The 25,578-nt window shown below is 43.1% G+C and overlaps 1 protein-coding gene across 1 annotated transcript; it reads right to left on the minus strand.

Annotated features, from left to right (window-relative positions):
• Positions 1–1,308: 1,308 nt before the first annotated feature.
• eslec (eosinophil lineage-specific marker) lies at positions 1,309–6,632 on the minus strand (the record flags this gene model as incomplete). Its single annotated transcript, XM_079257868.1, has 5 exons — positions 1,309–1,346; positions 4,709–4,811; positions 4,892–5,026; positions 6,309–6,427; positions 6,584–6,632. 5 exons carry the CDS (start codon positions 6,630–6,632, stop codon positions 1,309–1,311), a joined length of 444 nt encoding a protein of 147 aa, XP_079113994.1.
• Between the last annotated feature and the right edge of the window lie 18,946 nt (positions 6,633–25,578).

Genomic DNA, 25,578 nt, shown 5'->3' on the forward strand with positions numbered 1-25,578 from the left:
ATGCCTTGGACACCCGGGTGAAGAGGGGGGCTGAGCTTAAACTGATCTCCACCTGGTGGTGAGTTGGCTCAGATGGTGGGGGAGGAAGCTGGTCAGATCTGGCATGCCCAAACATGTTGTGAGGGTGTGCTGGGAATGTTTGGCAGAGTCCCCTGTCAGAGCGAGCTTCAACTCCCACCTTCAGCAGAGCTTTAACCATGTCCCGAGTGAGGCAAGGGACATTGAGTCCAAATGGGCTGTGTTCCATGCTTCTATTCTTGAGGCAGCCAGCCAGAGCTGTGGCTGTCAGGTCATTGGTGCCTGTCATGGCGGTAATTCCAGAACTCGTTGGTGGACATCAGCAGTGAGGGTTGCCGTCAAGCTGAAGGAGTCCCTCCTATCGGGCCTTTTTGGCCTGTGGGACTCTGGAGGCAGCTGATGGGTACCGACAGGCTAAGCAGCATACAAACTCGGCTGTCGCAAAGGCAAAAACTCGGGCATGGGAGGAGTTTAGTGAGGCCAAGGAGAAAGACTTCCAGATGGCTTCGAGGCGATTCTGGTCCACCATCCGGTGGCTCAGGACAGGGAAATAGTGCAGTGTCAATACTGTGTACAGTGGAGATGGGCTGACCTCAACTCGGGACGTAGTGGATCGGTGGAAGGAATTCTTCAAAGACTTCCTCTATCCTAACAACATGTCTTCCAATGAGGAAGCAGAGCTGGGGGACACAGGGGTGGACTCTCCTATCTCTGGGGCTGAAGTTGCTGAGCTGGTTTAAAAGCTTCTTGGCGGCAAGGCCCCAGGGGTGGATGAGATCCGCCCAGAGTTCCATAAGGCTCTGAATGCTGTGGGGCTGTCCTGGCTGACACGTCCCTGCAGCATTGCGTGAACATATGGGAAAGTGCCTCTGAACTGGCAGACTGTGGTTATGGTCCCCCTTCGAAGCTGTGCTCCAACTACAGGGGAATCAACACAATACAATACAATAAAACTTTATTTATAAGGCGCTTTAAAAACAACAATGTTGACCATAGTGCCACATTGTGGGGGGGTTAAAAAAACAGAATAAATAACATATTTTAGGAGAACTTACAAATGTCAGACATCTAAAAACAATGAAAGAAAAATAAAAGCAATCAAATTAAAACAATCAAAATAAAATCAGATCTAAAAAGTAAACTTATTGTGCAGAAAAAGCCAGCTTAAACAAACGGGTCTTCAGTACAGATTTAAAAGCAGATATAGTGGAGGCCTGTCTAATGTGGAAGCTCATTCCACATTTTAGGTGCTGCCACCGCAAAGGCCCGGTCCCCCTCTGAGCTTCCGTTTCATTCTTGGTACAGACAGAAGTAGTTGGTCAGCTGACCTGAGACCGAGAGGGTGTGTAAGGATAGCTCAGAGAGGTACCGCAGGACAGCACCACTCAGACATTTAAAAACAAATAAAAGCAGCTTAAAATGAATCCTAAAGTGCACGGGCAGCCAGTGAAGAGATGATATAATCGGGGTGATGTGCTCATATTTGCGTGTGCCAGTTAAAAGACATGCAGCTGTATTTTGTACCAGCTGGAGTCGAGATAAAAACAACTGACTCACCCCAAAATAAAGTATGTTGCAGTAATACAGCCGGGTGGTTACAATGGCATGGATTACTGCTTCAAAGTGCGGACGTGCTAGAAAGTGCTTAATTTTTTTCCAGCTGTCTCAGATGAAAGAAACTTGTTTTCGCCACTGACCGAATCTGGCTGTCAAGCTTTAATTCAGAATCCATTTTAAAACCCAGGTTCACAATTTTTGGCTTGTAAAATGAATTAAAATGGTCCAGATTGATAGGGGGTACATCAGCAGACCCGGAACCAAACACCACCACCTCTGTTTTGGAGTCATTTAGGTTATGAAAGTTCATTGCCATCCAAGATTTGACATCCTTCAGACATGTTTGAAGAGAATTGAGAGAAGACCCATCATTATTTTTAAGGGGGAGATAAATCTGGCAGTCAACTGCGTAACAATGAAAGGAGATGCCATGTCTCCTAAGAATTGAGCCCAAAGGGAGTAAATATAAAGAATATGGAGTCCCACAGGTTCCCTGTGGGACTCCATATTCTAGTGGAGCACTGGAGGACTCATCGTCCCCAAGACAAACTGAAAAGCTTTGGTCTTTTAAATAGGACCTGAACCATTCCAGCGCCACACCTTTTATGCCAACACAATTTTCCAAATGTGAGGTTAAAATATCATGATCGACCATATCATGCAGCAGTTAAGTCCAGAAAAATAAAGATCACACAGTCACCGGAGTCACATGATAAAAGAATATCATTAAAAACTCTCAGGTGACCCATCACTTTTTGTAGCTGAGAAAGAGTGACATGTTCAAACTGGTGGTAGACAGCAGGAAATGTAGGCGGATCTGAGGGGTCAGATGTGGACAGCATTATCTGTGCGCTTGCTGAAGCTACTTTGTCAATAAAAAAAACGTAAAAAAAATTTCACACATTTCAAAGGAGGGCTCACAACAGGAAGTCCGAGGAGCATTAAGAATAGTCTCAAAGTTCTTCAAAAATATGCGAGGTTTATGACTATTTGAAAGGATAATCGCAAAATATTTCCTTTTCACACTCTTCAGCCTCCCCGGAAGGGTCTATTCAGGGGTCCTGAACAGGAGGGTCAGTCGAATAATCAAATCTCGGATTATGTAGGAGCAGTGCAGTTTTCGTCCTGGTCACAGAACAGTGGACCAGCTCTATACCCTCTTTGGGGTCCTGGAGGGGGCATGGCAGTTTGCCCAACCAGTTTACATGTGCTTTGTGGACTGTGGAGAAGGGGGTTGACCTGAACTCCGCCAAGGCTGCCTTTTTATCACAGATTCTTTTCTAAAACCTTATGGAAAGACTTTCTCGGCGCAGCCGAGGTTTTGAGGGGATCCAGTTTGGTGGCCTCAGGATTGGGTCTGTGCTTTTTGCGAAGGATGTGGTCCTGTTGGCTTCATCAAGGTTGTGATTTCCAGCTTTCACTTTAGCAATTCGCGGCCCAGTGTGAAGCGGCTGGGATCAGCCCCTCCAGATCTGAGACCATGGTCCTCAGCCAGAATAGGGTGGATTGCCCTCTATGGGTCGGTGAGGTCCTGCCTCAAGTGGAGGAGTTTATCTTGAGGTTTTGTTCACAAGTGAGGGAAGGATGGAGCGTGAGATCGACAGACGGATCGGTGCGGCGTCTGCAGTAATGCGGACTCTGTGCCGATCTGTCGTGGTGAAGAAGGAGCTGAGCCAGAGGGTGAAGCTCTCGATTTACCAGTCGATCTACGTTCCTACCCTCACCTATGGTCATGAGCTGTGGGTCGTGACTGAAAGAACGAGATCTCGTATGCAGGCGGCTGAAATGAGTTTCCTCCACAGGGTGGCCGGGCTCACCCTTAGAGATAGGGTGAGGAGCTCAGTCATCCCGGAGGAGATCAGAGTAGAGCCGCTGCTCCTCCGCATCGAGAGGAACCAGTTGAGGTGGCTCGGGCATCTGGTCAGGATGCCTCCTGGACCTCCCTGGTGAGGTGTTCCAGGCACGTCCCTCTGGGAGGAGACCCCGGGGAAGACCCAGGACACGCTGGAGGGATTATATCTCTTGGTTGGCCTGGGAATGCCTGGGGATCCCTCCTGCAGAGTTGGCAAATGTGGCTGAAGAGAGGGAAGTCTGGGCTTCCCTGCTTAGGCTGCTGCCCCGCGACCCGACCCTGGGTAAGTGGCAGAAGATGGATGGATGTAACTTTCCATCACTGCTGTTTCATGTTTTCTTCTTAATTAACAGAAAAATCAGGTATTTTCCAGACCATAGAAGGTTTCTGCTGTGGTTCTGTTTGTCAACACTATTTTTAAGTCATAACTCCTGTGAAAATTGCTTTCAGCATGTAACGGTTCATGCTGTGGATGAAATAGTCTGCAGTGTTCTGTATGAGGAGATGTCATGGTGCAGGAAAGAGAAAAATGTTTGATTAAAAACTGAGATAACACAGTGTCAATGTTTCAGATATTTAATTATGATAAAGAGCAGTTTTATTTCCAGAATGATGACATGTTTAAAGAGCTCATTCAGTCTCCGCTCAGTTAAAAGAGGAGCTGCTCATGTTTCCGTGACTTGCTTCTTCATCATCACTACAATGAAGTAGAGAACTAAACATGAGGATGATGATGCCGAGGCTAGGAGATGCAGCAGTCCTCTGTCAGCCCAGCAGGTCTTATGCAGGCTTGGAACAGACTGATGGCTTTAATTCAGTACAGTTTGTACTATCCCAACCATTGTCAGCTGTAAAAGCAAACAGAATTAGAATTAGAGCAAGCTTGTATAAATCCCAACCCAGAATCCTTCGCTGAATCCCTCAACATTTCCAAACAAAGAAGTCAAAGCATCATAAATATGATGTTTCAAGTTGAAAAGGAAGGTGCTCACAGCGGAAGACAAGCCAGAAAACTGACAGATGTGTTGCTTAAAAAGCTGGAATGGAAACTGAGAGAAGTTGTTTGTTTCATTGCTAAACATTTAATGAGGACATTTTTGTTTTGGTTGTTTCCTTGCCCCAACACACCCGATTCTAATCAAACGGATCCAACACCTTCTTATCAACCTGTTCATTTATTTCAGTCAGGTGTGTTGGAGCATGGAGACAACAAAAACCTGCAGGATACCGGCCCTCGAGGACTGGCGCTTGACACCTGTGCTCCAAATGTGTGTGATTTACCTCCAAAATTCATCCGGACACAAGTCCCATCCGCCAGATTTGCATCTCTACTCCACTTGTTAAATTCAAACTTGGTGCCATCAGTCCAGAGCCAAACATTTTTCTGAAAGAAGGAAGAAAAGAGATGAGGATGTTAAACATCCGTTTGTCAGTGTTTTCAGATCTTTTGGAATAAAAACTCACCTTCTGGCAGTCGCTGCCTCCAATCCATGTGTCAGCATCTGCGAATGAGAACAGTCTGACCAAGTTCTGCACAAACGTGTACTCCTTTGCACTGTGCACCGATGTCAGGTGGGAGTTTCTATTCGAGCAGTTTTTCTATAGTGGAGACAAACATAAAGACAGCTGGAGAAGGTCATCCTGACAGAAAAACCACACGGACATGTGAACCGCGTGTGCAAACGTGCGTTTGGAATATTTTCATGCAATTCACATGCCAACCAATTATGTTATACCCCCGACTTAAAGTACACTATCAGTGATTATCAGCCCATTCGTACCTGTCAGTAGGGCCCTACTGTGCCTCCTCAGTTAGTTTTTATCATCTATTCCTGTTGCTGATCAGCAGCATTGAGACAGGAACAAAAAATATGGTGGACATCCTTTTTCTTTTTGGTGGAAACTCATGTATTCGGGCGGCTTTAGCTCAGGAGGAGGAGCAGCCGTCCTTCAACTGGAAAGTTGGGAGATCGATTCCAGGTGTGTGTGAATGGGTGAATGGGACAAGTAGTGTGAAGCACTTTGAGTGGTCTGCATGACGAGAAAAGCACTATATAAGTACAAGTCCATTTACCATTCAAGATAGATTTACACTTTATTTGCAAAGTCTCCATGTGGTTTTTGTGTACAAGGCGTAGTTTTTCATTTTCATGTGCATTCTTTCAGGTCTCAACAAAATTGTTGCAATTCTATGTTTGTTGTTTACGGTGGTTGCTAAGGATTCCATTGCTAACAATCCGGAAGGATTTTTTCCTTCATTAAACTCGGGATCACCCCACTCGGATCGAGCTGGAGGAAGTCAGGGGAAAGTCTGCTGCCCCCGTAACTCAACTTGGGGATCAGGTTTTTTAGTGAAGGGAAAACAAATATGATAGACCTGAAGTCTTAGTTTAACTACTGTCCTTAGCAACCATCGTAGCAACAACAAAATTTCTCGAGCAACCTGAAAGAATGTACACTGAGACAAAAAACTACAACTTGTACACATGAACCGAATGGATACTTTGGAAATAAAGTGTACATTTATCACAGCGAAGCGAAAGTCTCCATCTGTCTTGAAATTTAGTAGTTTTTGTCGAGATTAGAATGCTGCTGATGGGCTTCTGAACAACAAACTAACTATAAGCATAGCAGGACCCTACTGGCCCATACAAATGAACTGATGACCACTGACAATGTGCATTCAGTCGGGGGAGAACATTCTAATATGAAAAACATGTGAATCACGTGATTAATTTGTGAACGACTTGTTAACCACAAGCACAAACCATCTGCAAATAACATATGGTTCACATATATGTCAGCCACATGGGATTTGCATTTCTCCACACGTGGAAGACTGAGTTTTTCTGTCAGGTCTGTTCAGAAACATGCGACCTACCTCAGCGTCAGCCCATTCCCGTTCCGTCTGATCAAAGAGGTACCGTTTTCCACTGAAGTAAATCCAGGTATCAGAATCTGTGCTGTTATCTCCTGCCAGCACTTCTTCTGTGGAGTTGTCTGATGGATAGTAAAGTCATTGTTCTGTATGTTCATGTTCAGACCTGCTCTGCTCTTCTCTACCTGTGGGTTTCAGCTCTTTATCTACACATGGATTTCTAGATTTCAATCTTTTTATTTTTCTCAACGACAAACGGATGAAGCTCCGTCACTCACCTTGGGCTCTGGCCAGAGCTATCACGGTACAAACCAGTAGAGTTAGCATGGTGCTGCTGGGATGATGAAGATGATTAACTTTAAAAAGAGCAGACAGAGAAGTTATTGAGAGAAGGCAGAAAAGTCAAGAGGAAGAGGAGAAAATGAGTCATCACCTGGCTGCTGAAGAATGATCTTGTCCTGGTCCTGGTCTTTTTCAGGTTGAGGATGTGGTCTTCCTGTCTGAAGCTGCTGCAAAGGCTCTGTCACCTTTAGTTTAAACTGTTTGCTTCCCCACCAGCAGATTCTGATCATGTGATCTCAGCGACCTGATGGGAACATCTGGCTGTAGAAGGTCTCTGATACAAGCAGGTGCTTGATCATGCAGAACTTCATGTGTTAACACCAGAATTTTGAATTCAGTGACATTGTGCTTCACCATGAAAAATGGAATTACAATTATTAAGTCTAGATGAGGCCCTGCGATGGACTGGCGAGCTGTCCAGGGTGTACCCTGCCTGTCGCCCAAAGCCAGCTGGGATAGGCTCCAGCTTCCCCGCGACCCTGAATTGGAATAAGCGGTTCGGAAAATGAATGAATGAATGAAGTCTAGATGAGATGAAGGCATGAACCATCATCTCTGTCACACGCTGAAACAAGAGGACTCTGCTTGTTTTTAGAACAAAGAGATTTTACATGAGCTTCTAGAGACATTGCTGAGAATTACCCCAAAACAGCTCTTATGTACACCGACTGATGTCCATAAGTGTCTCCGATGTGTCCTTATTGGTTCGTTTTCTGTTTATTTTAATTTGATCAAGGTTAATGTTGGTCAACAGGTCAAAGGTCCCCTCGTCCCTCACTGGTGGCTTTTCGGAAGTCAACATTTCAGTCAGTTACAGACACTCCCTGGCCTCCTGCCACTTCATGAAGCCAACAGTCTCCAGTACATGTTGACCCAGTTAGGATGCCTTTGGACTGAAAAAGCCACATCCGAGAAGTGTAACACCACTGACATCCAAAATCAGACTTTTCTGTTGCTTTTATTCTCCATTTATTCCTTTATTATTCGGTTTTATTTCACTTTTTATTAAATAACTGAGAGATTTTATTAAAGTTTGTACATTAGAACCTTGACTTTACTGCACAACGTCAGTTTCTGCTTCTAACTCGTTGGTTATGTTACAAACATCCGAGCTGAAGAAACTCGACATTGGAAACATCACAGGATTTATTCACTCAGGATAATTCGTCCACTTCTTCTGATGCATCTTTACTTTTCGCTCACATCCACTGATGGGAAGTCACACCATGTCGTGTCCTTCTGTTGACTTCAGACGTAACAGCGTTGCGTAAGAAGTTGATGAGCAGTAGTGGCGTTTAAGCTACAGAGGAACCAGGTATCACAACTTCAGAATAAGGCTAAGTCTCAATTTTATCTTTTACCCCTTCCCCTAGCCCTAGCCCTGTCCCTCAGCCCCCCAGTGGAGGGGTAAGTGTCAAGTGGTGAAAATGTTCCCCTAAGAAATGGGACACCACTACATTGTGACGACGTCATCAAGTTGCGGTACGCTAGCTGCTACGCAAACAGAGGCGACGAGATGCCGTTGTCATCAGCCGTGCTACTTTCTGTTGTCTGGGCAATCGGTATATCTCCCACTTTTTGTATGCTTGTTGGCCAGTCACCTTTCCTTCTAACCACACTTCTTTAATGAATCTTCTGTATCAAAAGTAGAATTTTTTTGTTTTCTTTCATTAGCCCAATGCATTCCATTACAAGGGTCAGATACAAGTTGTCTATGAGATACATATGCATAGCTTGATTTTTTTTTTTTTTAACTGTAGATATAAGTACAGACTGTAGTAGTAATTGTATCAAAATTTTAATGCTGTGTAAACTGCATAAATAGGAACTACTGTCCCTTGAACGTTGTTTTGCAGACAATTTTATTCACTACATGGGAATTGCACATGTAACTTATTTATGTAATTAGAACTTAATAAAGGAGTTTTAACAGAAATTAGTACAAGAACAGGAATGTAAACAATAAACTCCTCTTTTTCTGCTCTGTAGTGGATAAGTGCCCTTGTGTGTTCTGGTGTCCCTGGTTAAAACATATGATACAATTTAGCACTGTGCACAACAGTAAAGGAAATGCTACAACATTTAGATGATGAGCTCAGCAGTCAGAAATGCAATAATTCACCAAATCAGGGCTGAGACCCAGATAGCAGCCATGTTTGGGCCCAATCCAGGCTACCTTTGACACTTATGTACGCAAGTAAAGTACGCAAATGTTTATTTATGAAGCACCTTTCAAGATAAAAAACACAAAGTTCTTCACAGTAAAACACAAAACAACACAGAAAACATAAAAATAATTCATACAATGTGTTTTTACCTGCTTTTTTAAAAAAAGAAATCAGCAAGTCTGCAGATGTCCATCTGAGAGGAAGGAGTTCCAGCTGCTGCTGCAAAGGCTCTGTCCCCTTTAGTTTACAGTGTTTGCTTCCCCACCAGCAGCCCATGATCATGTGATGTCAGTGACCTGAAGGGAACATTGGGCTGTAGAAGGTCAACCTGCATATGATGGACAGACGATGCTTAAGCAAAATGGAATAACAATAATTAGGTCTAGATGAGCTGAAGGCATGAACCATCATCTCCGTTGCATGCTGAAACAAGAGGACTCTGCTTAGTGATGTTTCAAGAACTAACATACTGACTGAGATACAGGAAGCTTTATCTCACAGGGAAGACCAAACAAAACCCTGCAGAAACCCAGAGGATGAGCTGCATTTCCCCCCATCCAGAGGGGGGCCCGACCAGCCAAGACATGGACAAGGACAAGAGGAAGGATCTTTATTTGTTCCCAACTCCCTTAACAGTACCAAGGAGCAGATCGATGGACCATCACCCCACCAAACGCCCAACAGGTCTTTGTCGTCCTCCCTCCCCCTTTCCCCCTCCTCACCTCACCTAACATTCACAGGTGATGGAGTGCGTTGATACTGGACAAATATTTCCCGTCATGAGTTGATGGGAAAAGCCATGACTTTTCCCATAAAAAGATTCAACCCTGTTTATCGTAAGGTTGCAACATATTTGTACTGTTGGATAACAGAAGGAGAGATGTAGCTCTGCCAAAACACAGAGCAGCTTTTCCAGGGTTTCCGTGTGTGATGCGGGCCTGTCTGAACAATGCTGTGTTTTCTTTGAGGTAATCACAAAACGGTGTAAAACTGAAAACACTTGTGAGATGTTGAGCCAGATCTTTTTATTTAACACCTTCCCTGTCAGATGGTTCAGTCAATGACATGGTCTCTAGTTTCAATGCTAAAATGTCAGATGTTATGGATGCTACTGCTCCCACCAAGGTGAAGTTTGTCTCTGGAAGGGAAAAGTCTCCGTGGAAAAGTTCCACACTGATGAAAAAGTAATGAAAATCAAGTCTACAAGTTCATCATGACCTTAATAAAGTGAAACTGCACTATATATACACAGTTCTTCACAGTAAAACACAAAACAACACAGAAAACATAAAAATAATTCATACAATGTGTTTTTACCTGCTTTTTTAAAAAAAGAAATCAGCAAGTCTGCAGATGTCCATCTGAGAGGAAGGAGTTCCAGCTGCTGCTGCAAAGGCTCTGTCCCCTTTAGTTTACAGTGTTTGCTTCCCCACCAGCAGCCCATGATCAGGTGATGTCAGTGACCTGAAGGGAACATTGGGCTGTAGAAGGTCAGTAGCGCCTGAACTTTGTTCCACCAAGGCCTGCAATGAATTCTTCACCAACACAATCCAGAATATCAGACAAGCAGTTAGTTCATCATCAGCAGGTTCAGGTAATATACTGTGTCCACTGAAAACAGTTTAAACATCATGACACATTTGAATCCCTTTAACAGCAAAGATCTGGGGGATTTTTTATGTCAGCTGAGCTGTTTGGAGATCTTGCCTTCAGGTTTTTTAAAAAAGAAAGAAAAAGTCTCAAAGATCATTGGGCCAGATTTGTTACAGATTGTGAACTTGTCGCTGATCTCGGGCGTCTTCCCAGAGCCGCTGAAAACAGGTGTAATCAAGCCTCTGCTAAAGACACAAATGCACAATTATAGGTCGATCTCCATCCGTCCATTCATTTTCTTAATTGCTCTGATTAAAGGTTGCAGAGAAGCTTGAGTCTATCCCAGCAATCACTGGGTAAGAGGCAGGGTACACCCTGGATAGGTCGCCAGTCCATCAGGCTGATCTCAAATATTCCATATTTAGGAAGATCATTAAAAAAGGCGTTTTTCATCAGCTAAATGTTTTGTTTTGTTTTTTTAACACAAACAGTTATGTCTTCAGTCGGGTTTTAGACAGCACCACAGCACTGAGACGGCTCTGACCAAAGTTATGGTATGTAAGTGCAGCTGTTGTAGATTTTTAAATACCATTAAACTGTACGACTTTGCCTGCTCAGGGACTGCAGATGGAAACAAGCTAAGGCCAAATCTGGTGTAAGGCTTCTTTTGTTAATGTTTTTTTACACATGATCCCTGACAAATTAACTGATAAACTAAAGCCACAAACTAAAAACTATTAATGACATATGTTTGTATACAGACGATGGAAAAATGTCAGTTTTACTGGACCCTAGTGCTTCATTTGATACGGTTTACCACAATATATCACTCCAACGACTCGAGAGCTGGATGGGTCTCTCTGGAGCTGTCCTAAATTGGTCCAAATTGTATTTAGAAAACAGGAAGTACTTTGTGTCAATCGGAACTTTACATCTGAGCTGACAGGAATTACATGTGGAGTTCCCCAACGCTCCATCCTGGGGCCTCTTCTGTTTACCATCTATCAATGACATGCAGATTTATGTTACATCGCCACCAGGAGACCCAGGACCTGTACAGAACGTTGGTAAATGAATTGAGGAGATATCTTTCTTCAGCTAAACAAAAACCAAACTGAGGTGATTGTCTTTGGAGCCAAGGAGAAATGACTACAAGTCACCACAGAGCTCCATTCTATCCACCTAAAAACCACCAACCAGGCCAGAAATCTGGGTGTAGTGATGGACTCAGACCTAGATTTTGAACACTTTTTGAACACCTCCTGTGTCCATCTGCACTCACATGGCTTATCCTCCCTCTCCCACCCCAGCAGCACCTGCCCACCAGATTAACATACACCTGTCCTCAATCGTCACCATCCCATAAAGCCAGCTCACGCCACCAAAGCATTCACCAGTCTGTTGCCAATCTTCTGTTCCTGTTTCCTTCCCTAACCCGTTTTGGGTAAGAAACTCTTTCGTTCCTTAAAAACATGACAATTATTACCTTAAAAAATATCTGAAGTCACAGCAGGACCTGGAAAGAGTAGTCCAGGCTTATCTTTAGTCGGCTTGATTACTGACACAGTGTTTTTAAAACATCTATCAGACACCTGCAGCTAATTCAGAACTCTGCTGCTCCAGTCCTCACTGAGACCAAGAAAGTGGACCACATCAGTCCAGTTCTGAGGTCTTTACCCTGTCTGCCAGAGGATAGACTTTAAAGTTCTGCTGCTGGTGTATGAAGTTGTGAATGGTTCAGGACCACAATACGTCAGAGACGTCCTGTCCCGGTTACCTACCAGAGCAATCAAGTCATTTGGATCTGGTCTTCTATCAGTTCCCAGAGTCAGGGCCAGACCTGGAGCAGCTGCATTCAGCTTCTAAGCTCCACATGTCTAGAAGAAAGTCCCAGAAAGCCACATATCAGCTGGAACATCCAGGTTAAAGGCCTTCCTGGTCTGTGCTGCTTGGAAACCGTTTTATTTAAAATTCCAAATCTGCTCTGTTTCTGTTAAACTCCATTATGTTTATGAAAGTTTTAAACCAAAGTGTGTGTGTGTGTGTGTGTGTGGGTGTGTGTGTTGAGACAATGGCAGGTGTGTGTGAAAGTGTTGATGTGTGGACAAGGGGGGACTTCAACATGTCCCCGGGTGGGGGTGTCCTCTCTGAATGAGGGGACGGTGGACCATTGGTCTGGGATTCCCCTTCTGCCGCCCCTCCTCTTCTCTGTCCTCATGTCCCCCTTTGCATGAGGTGAGGTGGTGCCCTCTGGGGTTGGTGGTGGCTCTCTGGTTAGAGTCGCCAAAGGCTCTGGTTGCGGAGATGGCTGCCCCTGGCTTGTCCTGATCTTCAGGAAGCCCTGGGAGTGGGGGGCATGCCTAGTGCCGTGGGCGGCTCACCTTCTGGAGGAAAGCTCACTTTCCTCCAGACTTAAATCCCTCGACCCCTCTTCCTCCCCGCTCCCCATCACACACAGGCAGGGTATTGGGAGGTGTGCACGTGGCGCTGGGTGGTGAGAAAGGCCATCAAGGTGGTCTTGATCGCTACACCCAGCCTTGGCTGGGGGGGGCATGCAGTGTACGGTGGGTGGGGCTGCTTAGGTGGTGCCTCTCCCAAAACTGCGTGGCCCTTTTTTTAATTTTAATTGCAACTAATACACACTTCACAATCATTCATAAAGGCGGGGGGGGGGGGGCAGGGGCAGGGGCGATAGGGTCCTCTCATGCCCCTATTATTGGGGCTTTGCTGGGGGTGGGGGGTTCAGGCAGAGGAAGAGTGCCATCCATTAGACCTAAGTCTAGGCTGGCCTGGCTGCAGGGGGGTTGTCACTGGCCCTGGGGGGGTGCTGGGTCAGCTGCGTCTGTGGGGTGGTGGGGGGAATGCTTGGAGTGGTCGGCGGTAGTTATAGGGGCCCTGATCGGGATCATCCTGTCCTCTGCCCCCTCTGGGGCATCTCACATGGAACATGATGGAGGGGTGAGGTGAGGATGTGTGGGAGCGGGTGTATGGGGTTACAGATGGATGGTGGGATGGCTGGGGGGGGATTAGGGTTGGGAATAAAGGTGGGTGGGGGGTGAAGGGATGGGGATGTGTGCGGATGGGTAGATGTGCGTGTTTGGAGTAGTGTGTTGGTGGATGGGTTGTGTGATGGGGTGGGCCTGTGTTGGAGAGGTGTGGGTGTGGAGGGAGGGTGTGTGAGGGGGGTGTATATGTTGAGTGGGGTGTGTGAGTGAGGGTGAATATTTAGAGGGGGGGGTTTGTGGGTTTGGTGGAGAGGTGTTTGGTGGGGCATGTGTGGTTGGGTGGAAGTGGAGGGATGGGGTGGCGGGGTGTGGGCATTTGTGGCGGTGGAGGGGTGGGTTGGGGTTTGTGTGACTTGGTAGGGGTGGGTGAGCGGAGGTTGGTAGGGGAGTGTGTGTCGGGGAAAGCAGGGAGTGTGTGCATGTATATATGTGTGTGTGGTTTAAGGGGGTGTCTTGTGCCCGGGGAGCGCAGGTGGTGCACTGGGATGTGGCCTGGCTGCCGCTAGGTCGCTGTCAGGGGATCCTGGCCCTCTGTCAGTGTGGGTTACGCCCTCTGACTGCGGGGGCAGGGGGCCGCTTTTGGGGCCCGCACTCTGTCTGCCCTGGGTGGCCAGAGCCCGGCGGGGTCAGCTCTTGCCAGCCTGGGCCTGCTGGGGCCTGTTCCCCGTGACTGCAGGGTTCTCTGGCTGGGGCCCTCCTTCACCACCTCCTGGGCGGATGCATGACGGGCTCCGGAGTTGGGTGGTTGGGGTCTGTGCTTGGGGGTGACTGCCGGTTACTCGGGTCTCTGGGTTCTTCTGGCCTGCCTCTACCCCTATGGGTGGGCGGGGTCACATCAGCATGATCACTCTTCTCTGAACACGTTCTACAATGTTCTGCATGTGTCACAGTCACTGAGTCATCCAGCAAGTTTATTCATGAGCAGCAGGTAGCTTTCTGTCTTTCTGATTTAACTTGCTAGTTTCTGGTTCTCCTGACAGTCAATGGTTTTGTTCTCCGCAGGGACCATGAATCTAGAGTTGGCTTGTGTGGGTGTATATACATTATATATATATATATATATATATATATATATATATATATATATATATATATATATATATATACACACATATATATATATATATACATTATATATATATATATATATATATATATATATATATATATATATATATATATATATATATATATATATATTATATGTATGTGTGTGTATATACATACGTATGTAGGTGGGTATGTTTGTGTATATACGGGTATGCATTGATCTCTTTCTGTCTCTTTTCTATCCTCTCCGGTCTGGTCCAGCAGCATAATTTCTCTAATACGAACAATTATCCAAACAAATAGAAAAATAAAATAAGAATCCAGAAATACAAGGGGATCTTTATATCTATAAAAGCTCCCCTTGGTAAAATAAATTTGCTCAGCAGAAAACAGCATCCAGAACATCAGTCTGCTTACTTAAATGCTGGAGAAGACAACTTAAAAAAAAGATAGTTTTAAACCAATGTTCTTTCTTTCTTGCTTGCTTTTAATTTAAAATTGTGCTTATTTTGTTAATATTTAAAGTCTCTTTCAATCACTCTGTGCTGTACAGATGAACCTGCCTTACGTAACCAACAATGAGTTAGGAGCAGCAGCTGATGTGCAGGAAACTGGAGGTTGAGGTTAGTCGATAGTTAACATGTCCAAACTTTGATCAAATCTGTCAGCATTTCATGTAAAGTTAAGTAAAACTGAATAATTAAGGAATAAATAGAGAATAAAAGCAACAGAGGTCTTGGAGTTACTGCTCTTGGACATGACCAGTGCTTTATTACCTTCTATACAAATGCATCCTAACTGGGTCGACGTGTACTGAAGTAAAGCAGACTGTTGGCTTCATGAAGTGGCAGGAGGCCAGGGAGTGTCTGTCACTGACTGAAATGGTGACTTCCGAAAAGCCACCAGTGTGGGACGAGGCGACCTTTGACCTGTTGACCAACATCAAACCTGATCAACTTAAAATAAACATGAAACGGACCAATAAGCACACATCGGAGACATTTCTGGACATCAGTCGGTGTATATAAGAGCTGGTCTTTTCTCTGGTTGAACAACTTCACACAGGAAGACCAGGAGAAGATCATTCCTCATCCTCTTGACTTTTCTGCCTTCACAACCACTAACTTCTCCGTCTGCTCTTTTTAAAGTATCTTCTTCATCTTCTTCATCCCACCAGCACCATGCTGACTGTGTCTCTACTGGTTTGTAGTGTGGTAGCTCTGGCCAGAGCCCAAGGTGAGTATGATCAACATCTGTGTGTCTGAAAGTATAAAAAGAAGGAAATATAGAAATCAGTGTGTAGATAAAGAGCTGAAACACACAGGTAGAGAAGAGAAGAGCAGGTCTGAACATGATGATACAGAACGATGACTTTACTCTCATGTTCCATCAGACAACACCACAGAAGAAGTGGTGGCAAGAGAAAAAATTTCAGAATATTCTGATACTTGGACTTACTTCGATGGTAAAAACTACCTCTTTGACAAGACGGAAAGGGAGTGGTCTGACGCTGAGGTTGGTCACACCATATGACAAGCTCCTGACAAAAGCATGAGAAATTTCTGTTTTACATGCAAATCACATGAAAATATTCCAAAATCACATGTGGTCCGTGTGGTTTTTCTGTAAGGGTGACCTTCTCCAGCTGTCTTAATGTTTGTCTCCGCTGTAGAAAAATTGCCTGTCCAAGAATGCCCACCTGACATCTGTGAAAAGTAAGGAGGAGTATAAGTTCGTCCAGAACTTGGTCAAACTGTTCTCAGGAAAAGATACTGACACATGGATTGGAAGCAGCGACTGCCAGAAGGTGAATTTTTTTCATTCTAACAGACAGGGCCGGATTAAAAGTGCACAGATCCCTGGGCCCAAAGTGTTCCAGGGGCCCCCTTCACCGCAACATTGTGAAAATTGTGAATGATACACTGCGAAATGACATTTCTAACATCTCTCAGCCAGTGGTACCAATAGCAATACACTAGACATTGTGGTGTAATTATGTGGCTTTTATGTACATTTTGTTTTATGTCCAAACTGCTGGTGTTTGCCCGACGTGGGCTCCACAAGGGCCCCAAGTGGGCATGGGCCCCTGGCCCCATGGCCATAATGTCCATTGGATAAGCAGGCCTTGCCAACAAATGAGAGATAACTGATAGAGGGACGTTTCTAACATCCTCGTCTCTTTTCTTCCTTCTTCCAGAAAAATGTTTGGTTCTGGACTGATGGCACCACGTTTGGATTTGACAAGTGGAGTAGTGATGCAGATCTGTCGGATGGGACTTGTGTCCGGATGAATTATGGAAGTCAGTCACACACATGATAAGTGATGGGAATGAAACCGTTCTTGCCTTTTAACCATCTCCACATTATTGATCTGTTACTTACAATACTTGTGAAAAAAAACCGAATCCAAACTGCTGAATTTCCTCTTTAAATGATCAGCAATGAAACAGTCAGACGACTTCTTTCAGTTAGTTTCCATTCCAGCTTTTTATGCAACACACCAGTCAGTTTTACGACTCTTTCGTCTATGCAAAGCTTCTTTTTCTACTTTAAAAAAGCTGGAATTGGAAATATTGAAGCATTCAGTGGACAATTTTAGGTTGTGATTTATGTAAGTTTGCTTGCAATTGTAGATACTTTTAAATCCAGTATAAAATCATTTCTTGTCTCATGCACCTATGCATGAAATCTGCACAGCAACTTTTGATTAAATTTGCTTTTAATTATTTTCATATAATTGATGATTTTATTGTGATTTTGCTATTTGTGTTTTCTGCTTGTTTTAAACAACATCTGCAATGCTTTTAATGTTTCATGTGAAGCCATTTAAATTGTCTTTTACTTGAAAGATGCTGTACAAATAAACTTGCCTTGCCCTTAATCCGGTGGTGTTTGCTTTGACAGGTGACAAGGGCTGGGATAGTACCGTCTGTACTGAATTAAAGCCATCAGTCTGTTCCAAGTCTGCACAAGACCAGTAGGGCTGAGACAGAGGAATGTTGCCTCTCCCAGCCTCGGCATCATCATCCTCATGTTTAATTCTCTGCTTCATTGTAATGAGCTGTTTGAACATGTTATATTTCTGGAAATCAAACTCTTCTTTATTATAATTAAACATTTGAAGCATTGACAGTAATTTTTTAGTTTTTATCAAACTTTTTTCTCTTTCCTGCATCATGACATCTCCTCACACAGAACACTGCAGATTATTTCATCCACAGCATGTTTTATTTCCCTTTTCATTTAATAACTGACAGAGATTTTATGCAGGTTTGTTCATCAGAACTGATGAGTTAAACTTAAACCTTAGTTAGTTAGTTTGTTCGTTTGTTTATTTTGTTTTGTTTTTATCAATCACAATCAATTTGTCCGTTTCCAAAAAGCAATCAAATAAAACAAAAACAAGAAAGGAAGAAACAAAGCTTGTATGCCTAATAATGTAAACTTACAGAGTTACCTTATGCATTACATACACAATGTGTGAGTTTTACAAAGAAAAATAATTTATAAAGTTACATTTCTCTCAAAAATAAACTGATAAATCATCTTTTTAAATAGAAATAAAGAATTACAATGTTTTACCTCATTACTGAGTTTATTCCACAGTTGAACCCCCCGAAAGGACAAGCATCTCTGTTTCACCCCTGTCCTAGATTTTGGAACAATAAATTTACAAGTGTCTCTAAAGTTATATTTAGTCTGCTGAAGCTTAAAGCAATTTTGGACCTCAACCTTGAGATTTCCTGAACTTCAGTTGCGGCTTCTAACTCATTGTTGGTTATGTAAGGCAGGTTTATCTGCACAGCACAGTTCAACAGCGTGATTCAAACAGATTCAGAGACATTAAGCAGAAGCAGAACTTTAAATAAAAAAGGAAAGAACAGATAAAAACTATTGAAAGTGTGGTCAAGTTCAAACTGAGCACATTTGGATTTTAAATCAAAGCTACTGAAAGGCAGTTGCAGGAGGGTTGTTGACGACCTTCCCAGTCTCCGTTGTCTCGGCACATTTCCTCTCATGAGGGGTAGAAGAGTTTCCTTCCCTTCCCAGACTTCATCTTGCTTTGCCTGGCTTGTGATACGTCATATTCCCTTTTCCAGGAGACATGATTTACTCTTATTTTGGACCAAAACAGTTAAAAGTGGAATTTATTGTCGGATATTTTACTGTCTGTTTCTTTCTTGCTAACATTGTGTGGGCCATTTAGCCATCTGTTAGCTTGCTTGTCTTCGCTATTTTGTATTAATGGCAAGGTTGTTTCATTTCCACATAGTTTATTTACTTTAACATTGACTTAAATGTGGCAGACTTCTCCCTCCAGCGCTTTAAACATCTTACACTGATCTTAGTAGTAATCTGTGAAGATGAAAGGCATCTTGTTGCTAGTTAGCCTAGCATTAGCACCTTTCCAAGCTATTTAGCTTTAGCTGAGTGCTAAGTGCAGGCTTGGGCTGTTTGTGGGCCACACACACAGCTCTAAAGATTAAAAAAAAAACTTTGACAACGTGATTGACACGTGTTGATCCGGTTTGCACCCAAAATGAAATTAAATCTAAGTTAGATCGAGACCCGATCTTAGAAAATACATCATGAAAATCTGTCCAGTAGATTTTGTATAAAGTTACAGACAAACACCAATAAAACCAGAACCTCCCTTCTGAAGGTCATGATGGATATGAGTTCCCTCAGACAAGGAAACATGACCCTGGGCATTAATGAGATCTTTATATCCACAACCGTCTTTGGAGCGCCAACATCTGTTTGTTCTCCCCTCAGAATTGTTAAATACATATTTATATTTGTCTCCAAATATGTCTTCTGTGATGAAGGTTCATACAAAAATGATGAAAAACATGAATGAGATATAAAAAAAAACTGCTGCGTGCACCTTGTAAACGATGATTGTGTAAAGGCCCTTAGTTTGAATGACCACCTGTCCTCGGTTACAGTTCATTTGAATTCAGTCAGGTTTGATGGATGGTTAAAATGACGGATTGTCGCTGGTATGAAAACATTAAAACAAAGTCTGATGTGAATCTAATTTGTTTGGGTGAAATAAATCCGAACATTATGCTTTGGCTGATTAAATCTTTAACTGTTGCACGATGATTCAGCTATGGTAGACAACATAATCCACTCTGTGGTAGTTTCCATCCACAGGCATTGTATGATTGTCTATTTATTTTACATTATGCAAAGCAGACAGTCCCAACTGTGATATGAGCATCAGCAACACACTCACACAGGCAGAATGCTGCATCAATGCACATTTGAAGTGAAGTCATCAGCACATAAAGGTGGGTTTCAGGCAAATATGTTTGTATTTCTGCTCATTCTTTCTGTGAAATGAAGAATGAAAAAATGAAAGATGGATGTGATTACAGCATGGTTACATCCATCACAATATTACACTAACAACAGTTTTTTTTTTTCCTTTTTATTAATCTCTGTAGTATTAACATGTTTTATTTATGCTGTGTTGATGACGCTACCTCTTAGGTGCTAATTGTCGTTGGTTAAGTCTGTTAAAACGTCACCAGGAGTTTCCAGACATTGTTGAGGAACTTATCAGTCATTGTCAGGCAACACTGACAAGTTTCACGCTGTTTATTTGACTTTGTGTAAAATGAGCAGCTTATTCTGAGGTCACAGAGGAAAAGGATTCAGGATGGAAGGCAAGATCTCGCTTTTCCTAGTGACGCTATTCTGAGGTGTTCCCTGTTTAGGTGGGATATAAAACACCCCCATCTTTCCAACCCAACATAAAAAGCTCAAAGCAGAGGGCTTCAGGCAAGGGTCAGATTTAGAAAGGTTAGAATGTCTTGGTGGACTGCCAGAATAATTTCAGCATTACTTTACTTAGACGAGAGAACCCGGATATGTTCCTGAAGCTCGGGCTGGCAGTAAAGTGGTACATGAGTGTGGCTGGTGGTTGAGCTTTGGTGCCTGGGATTCGGCTGGTCTCAGCCAAAACAAACCTGAGAAAAGGAACATTAGATACTCCATCATGGGACTGTGAAGTTGTTTTAACATGGTTGGATCCATCCATACATCAATTCGTTATGTGCTATTTATCCAAGAATGGGTTACAAAGGCAGCAGCTTTGGCAGAGAGACTTGAGCAACTCTCAGCAAGTTTCTTCTACCCCCAAGACACTGCCACCAAAGTGCTGTTTAACTACCCCAGTAACCTCAACCAGACATAGAAAAGCCCACCTCTAAATCCCCTAAATCTGCCTCCTCATTCAGTCAGTGGGACTGAGGTGGAAGTTTTCTCACTGCTGGCCACAACTTCCTGAGTCGAGGTTGCAGTGCTTCATCCTCATTAAGAGGCTATGGATGGAAATTGTCTGATTTTGAACTATTCGACTGTTGTCTTGCATATATATATGTGTATCCTTTTCAGAAACATAAAGTTAAACTCATTGAACCCATCATGCACAGTATTGACAGTGCCCAAAGTTCCTCAACCATCTGGCAGTTCAGGTGGACCAGAATCTCCTTAAAGCTATCTGTAGTAGTTCTTACTAAAGCCACATCCTGCTTGGATAGCTGATACCTATCAGCTGCTCCACAGTCACACAAAGTCCCAAAAAACCTTGAAAAAGATTCCTTTTTCAGGTTGGTGGCATTCCTTACTGCCTGTCCTCATCTATGGGATGGGGGGGTTGGGCAACGATCACCCTCTGGCCACAGCTCTAGTTAGCCACAACAGACCAGACGGTGGAATGCAGTTTTGCCCAATCTGACTTAATAGCTCCCATATCGATCAACAAAAGATATAAAATTTACACACCACCTTCCTTGTCAATACTCTAGCTCGTGTCAATCAGCAGCTATCGATCTAAAATCCTTTTTAATATGACCTTTAAAAGACAAAAACAAAAGTTTTAGTTATAAATGTAAATTTATTCAGATTTTTTAGAACTGCTGCTTGTTTCATTGTACCTTTTTCATTTGTCCACACACCTCCTGACTCTCTTATACAATTCTCTTGTTCCTGTTTTTCCTCAGATCTACACTATATCCAGCAGACATGTCGACCAACTCCTCTTTCACCTCTTCTAATCCTCCAAGTTATTACTGCTCCAACTCAAAAGCACGACAGTTCATCTTTATTAGTATGTGTGCAGTTAAAACCATCCTCGTCCTCCCTCTCTGCACCTTCATCTTCCACCTGGGTTACCAGCGATGGCGGCAGCAGCGCTCCTTCAACACAGCGAGCCACTCGGACCTCTTCACCTACCACCTGGCTGCCATGGAGCTGTTCTGGGGCTTTGGGATGGTCTGCTACCTCTGTGGCCTGTACAGTAATAGCTTTGTGGCGATCATGTTAGGACTGTGTGCTCTGTCCGTAACTTTCTATGGAGAACTGTTCTTCCACCTCCTGACCTGTGTAGAGCGGTACCTGGCTGTTGTTCATCCCATCACCTACAGAGGGCTGAGAAACACCCGCGGGGTCCGGATCAGAAACATCTCTATCGGCTGCGTTTGGCTGCTGACCTTCGTACTGATTGGTGTCCATGTAGATTCAAAAAACAACTACTCTATGATCTCTATCCTCTGCCTTTTGAGTTGTTCAGTCACGATGATGTCTTTTTGCAGTCTGTCTGTTCTCTTTGCTCTGATTTGTCCAGGGCCAGGGGAAGCGGGTGGGGACAAGAATCGTGTTGACCAATCAAAGCAGAGAGCGTTCTACACCATCACAGCCATTTCAAGCGTACTGTGGTTGTGGTTTGTAGGGCTCATCCTTTCCACTAGTCTGCAACATTCACATCTCCTGGATGAAAGTGTCACCTGTGTGTTTGGAGCAATCCTAGGCTTCTTTAACCTTCCTGCCAGTCTGGTTTTACCTCTGGTCTACCTGCACAGGGCGGGTAAACTGTGTTGTCATGACAGGAGATGAGAATTTAAACTGAGTACGTCTTTGTAACAAGACTCAACCCATTTTTAGGAAACTAACATACAAACACATTCATTCTCTATGAAACCTGGTAATGTAATGTGCCTCAGTGGGATATCTTTAAGCATTGTTTTCACCCAAAGGTCAGGTTTGGTATGGTATGGGTCGGTATGTGTTTACACAGGCAAAAACCAGGAAAGGTACAAATATACCCAACCTGAACCATTCTACTTTAATGGGATCTTTTCATTGAGGTCCAGTCTTGGTGTTCTGCCCCAAAAGGATGCAGTTTGACGTGATGCAATGCATTGATTGGTCGCTGCTTTTATTTGCAATAAACCCGCTTAATTCATGTTTACCAAGCAACTTCATTCGCAGCAGGGCAATTTGTGCACGTGGCTACGTCTGTGTTTTAATGCCACATGTTGTAAAAATGTTTGTACTTTTTTTTTACTGCCATGATCAGCTGTTTTATCAAAACAATCCATTTTACCTGCAACAGCAAAAATGTGAAAAGTGGTGGCAACTTTCCACTTCGTGCTTTTCCGTGTTAACCACGCCCACCTCAAATGTCCGACCAATCACATGTACTATTTGGAGCCCCACGCAAAATATGCAGTAGATTTTTTTTACTGTTGCCAACAAACATGGCAACAGAAAAGAAGACAAGCTGCTAGGTGTCCGCCGTTTTCCTGCATTGTTTCTAAGTTGTGTTCTTTGTTATGATTCAAGAAATGTGCAATGCTGCTAAAGGTGCATATATAGTCCCATACAAACATAATTGGAGACATTCCTTTCAAACATTGTTCCCATGCTTATACTTCCATGCATCTTTAACAATGTCATTAGCTGTGTTTCCACACCTTGAATTACATAAAATCTAAATATCGCAATAAAAAAAATGCTCATGGATACAACAACTTTTTAAAAAAGTCTCAAATATTGCTATCAAGTTTCTATGCTGTCATGAGGTGGTTTTTCAGATATTTCAATATAGAAATATAGCGCAAAGATGTTGTGAAACACTTTTTTCACATTTCTGTGTCCCCAGACGTGACATGGGGGGTCGTGAGCAGTTCATTTCTGGTAAAGATGGCACAGATGAGAACAAATAAAAGCAAACAAAAAACCCAAATAACTATACATGGCTACCTTGCATAAGCAGCAATTCTCATAAAATCTTGTCGGTTGACAAGTTTTAACGAGACTGAAGCTCATGTGCTCAACACTGTTCAGTGGAAACACCTGCAAATTGTAATTGTTGTTTGTCAAAACTTATACTTATCGCTTTTATTTTGAAAAAAAACGTCATTGAAACGCTGCTATTGTGTTAAGTCAGTTGATCTGCTAGTGGTCAATGTTGAGTTCAGACTTCACTTCCATATTTTAACACCATTGGTCATGGAAATGCAATGTGAAAAGTTGTGTTCAGCTGCTGAAAAACACCAGAAGAAGTAAAAAAAAAAAAAAAAAAAAAGCCATAAGTTTTTTGCTGTTCTGAATTTCTGCTTCATCTTCAGATGCTTTTTATTGTGCGGCTTCTGTGTTGTCTTCTTCTCTGGTTCCTTCCTTTCACTGGTTGTGCACCAGCCATGCACAGCCAGTGTCCCCCAGGAATGTTTGGTAAAAATTAGCCAAGTTATGGGCATAACTGATGAAGGAGGTGGATAAAACTGGCAGTTCGTCTGTGTATCCATCTTTTGAGCTGAGCATAAGGAGCCTTTAGACTTCACGTTAATATCTGACACGTCTATCTCTGTCCAGATAATATCCACCTACCAGGTAAAGGCACAGTTGTTTGTGGAAGCACAACAGAGATCAGGATTTACCCAACCACACACCATCAAACCGCTCTGCATTGACCTGCTGGTGGAAATGGGGACTTTAGAGCTCTCTGCAACCTTAGTGACTGAAAATGTAGAAAATTTGGCATGTAACCAGTCTTCCATGCATTTATTCCAGTTGTAAAATCTGACATGGAAAAGTATATATCTTTAACCGCTCTTGTTTAAATTAGGTTTGTGTTTGTAAATGTGCTTATGTTTGATGATATGTAGTTCTGCTTTTGTAGTATGTATTCTTGTGTTATATTGAGATTAAGAAGCCACACTACAGAATACTGCGGAAAACTTTCACAGTAATATACTCCATAACAACGGCTAATTCAGCATCCGTCTTGCATCCTATCTGTACTCTGAACATTTTGCAGCCTGTAAGTCAGTCTGATGTTCTGATGTGTCATCTTCAGCTCTTCCATTTTCAGAAAGTTAGATAAAGCGACTTTAAAGGCTTGTTTTGGTGATTTTATGCTTGTGTTTTCTGTGCTGTAATGCAGTTTTTATCAGGTCAATCATTTTAATCCTATTTTTCCAAAGCTTCTATTAAAACCTGATTGGAGACAAGAGCTTTCCGACTCAATGGCTACGGCGAGCAAAGGAGTTTCCAGCAGTGTCGAGAGAAGCTTAAAAATGCTTTAAAGTGACAATCGGCAGGTCAAGGACCACAATGGTCGGAGTGGATCAAACAGACTAGACTGGAAGTGGTTCCAACAAATGGATACGATTTATGGTCAGCGACCGGCGAGCCACAGACCAAGTAGCAGATTGCCTCTAGGTCCTTTTGTGTTGTTATAGAGCTAGTTGTGTACAGCGATTTCAGACAAACCCTGCCCATTTTAGACCTGGTACTAAATTGTAATGGAAAAGAAACAGGACCAAGATGAGACAAGTTGAGGCAAGTTAAGTTGGCACAAGCTGATACTGATGGAAAAGAGGTAATAGGTACCAAGGGCTGAAGTATCCCAAGTGGGTTTTTTTGGCCTAAACATGAAGGAGAAAAACCAGAGAAATCCGTATCATGATGGAAACAATCTTCCAGTCTGGTCAGTTAGAAGTTTTGAGCTGGTAACTGATGGGATGGAAGAGCAAAATGGGACAGTAGAGGCTTTTACATTACACCTTGAATTGCGCAAAAACAAAATATTGCATTTTTTTAAGAACACGTACATTTCGATACAAAATGGTCTCACACGCTTATGAGATGGTTTTTCAGATGTTTCAATACTGAAATATATTATAAAAGTGGGATGGAAACATTTTTTTAACATTTATGTATCCCCAGAGGTGACGTGGGGGACGTGACCAGTTAATTTCCGGTAAAGATGGCGCAGTATGGAACAAACACTAGCGAATTTCAGAGTCTTAGAAATAAAAT

The sequence above is a fragment of the Telmatherina bonti genome (genome assembly GCF_933228915.1).
Source record: "Telmatherina bonti genome assembly, chromosome: 18".
In the NCBI taxonomy this organism is placed as follows: Eukaryota; Metazoa; Chordata; class Actinopteri; order Atheriniformes; family Telmatherinidae; genus Telmatherina; species Telmatherina bonti.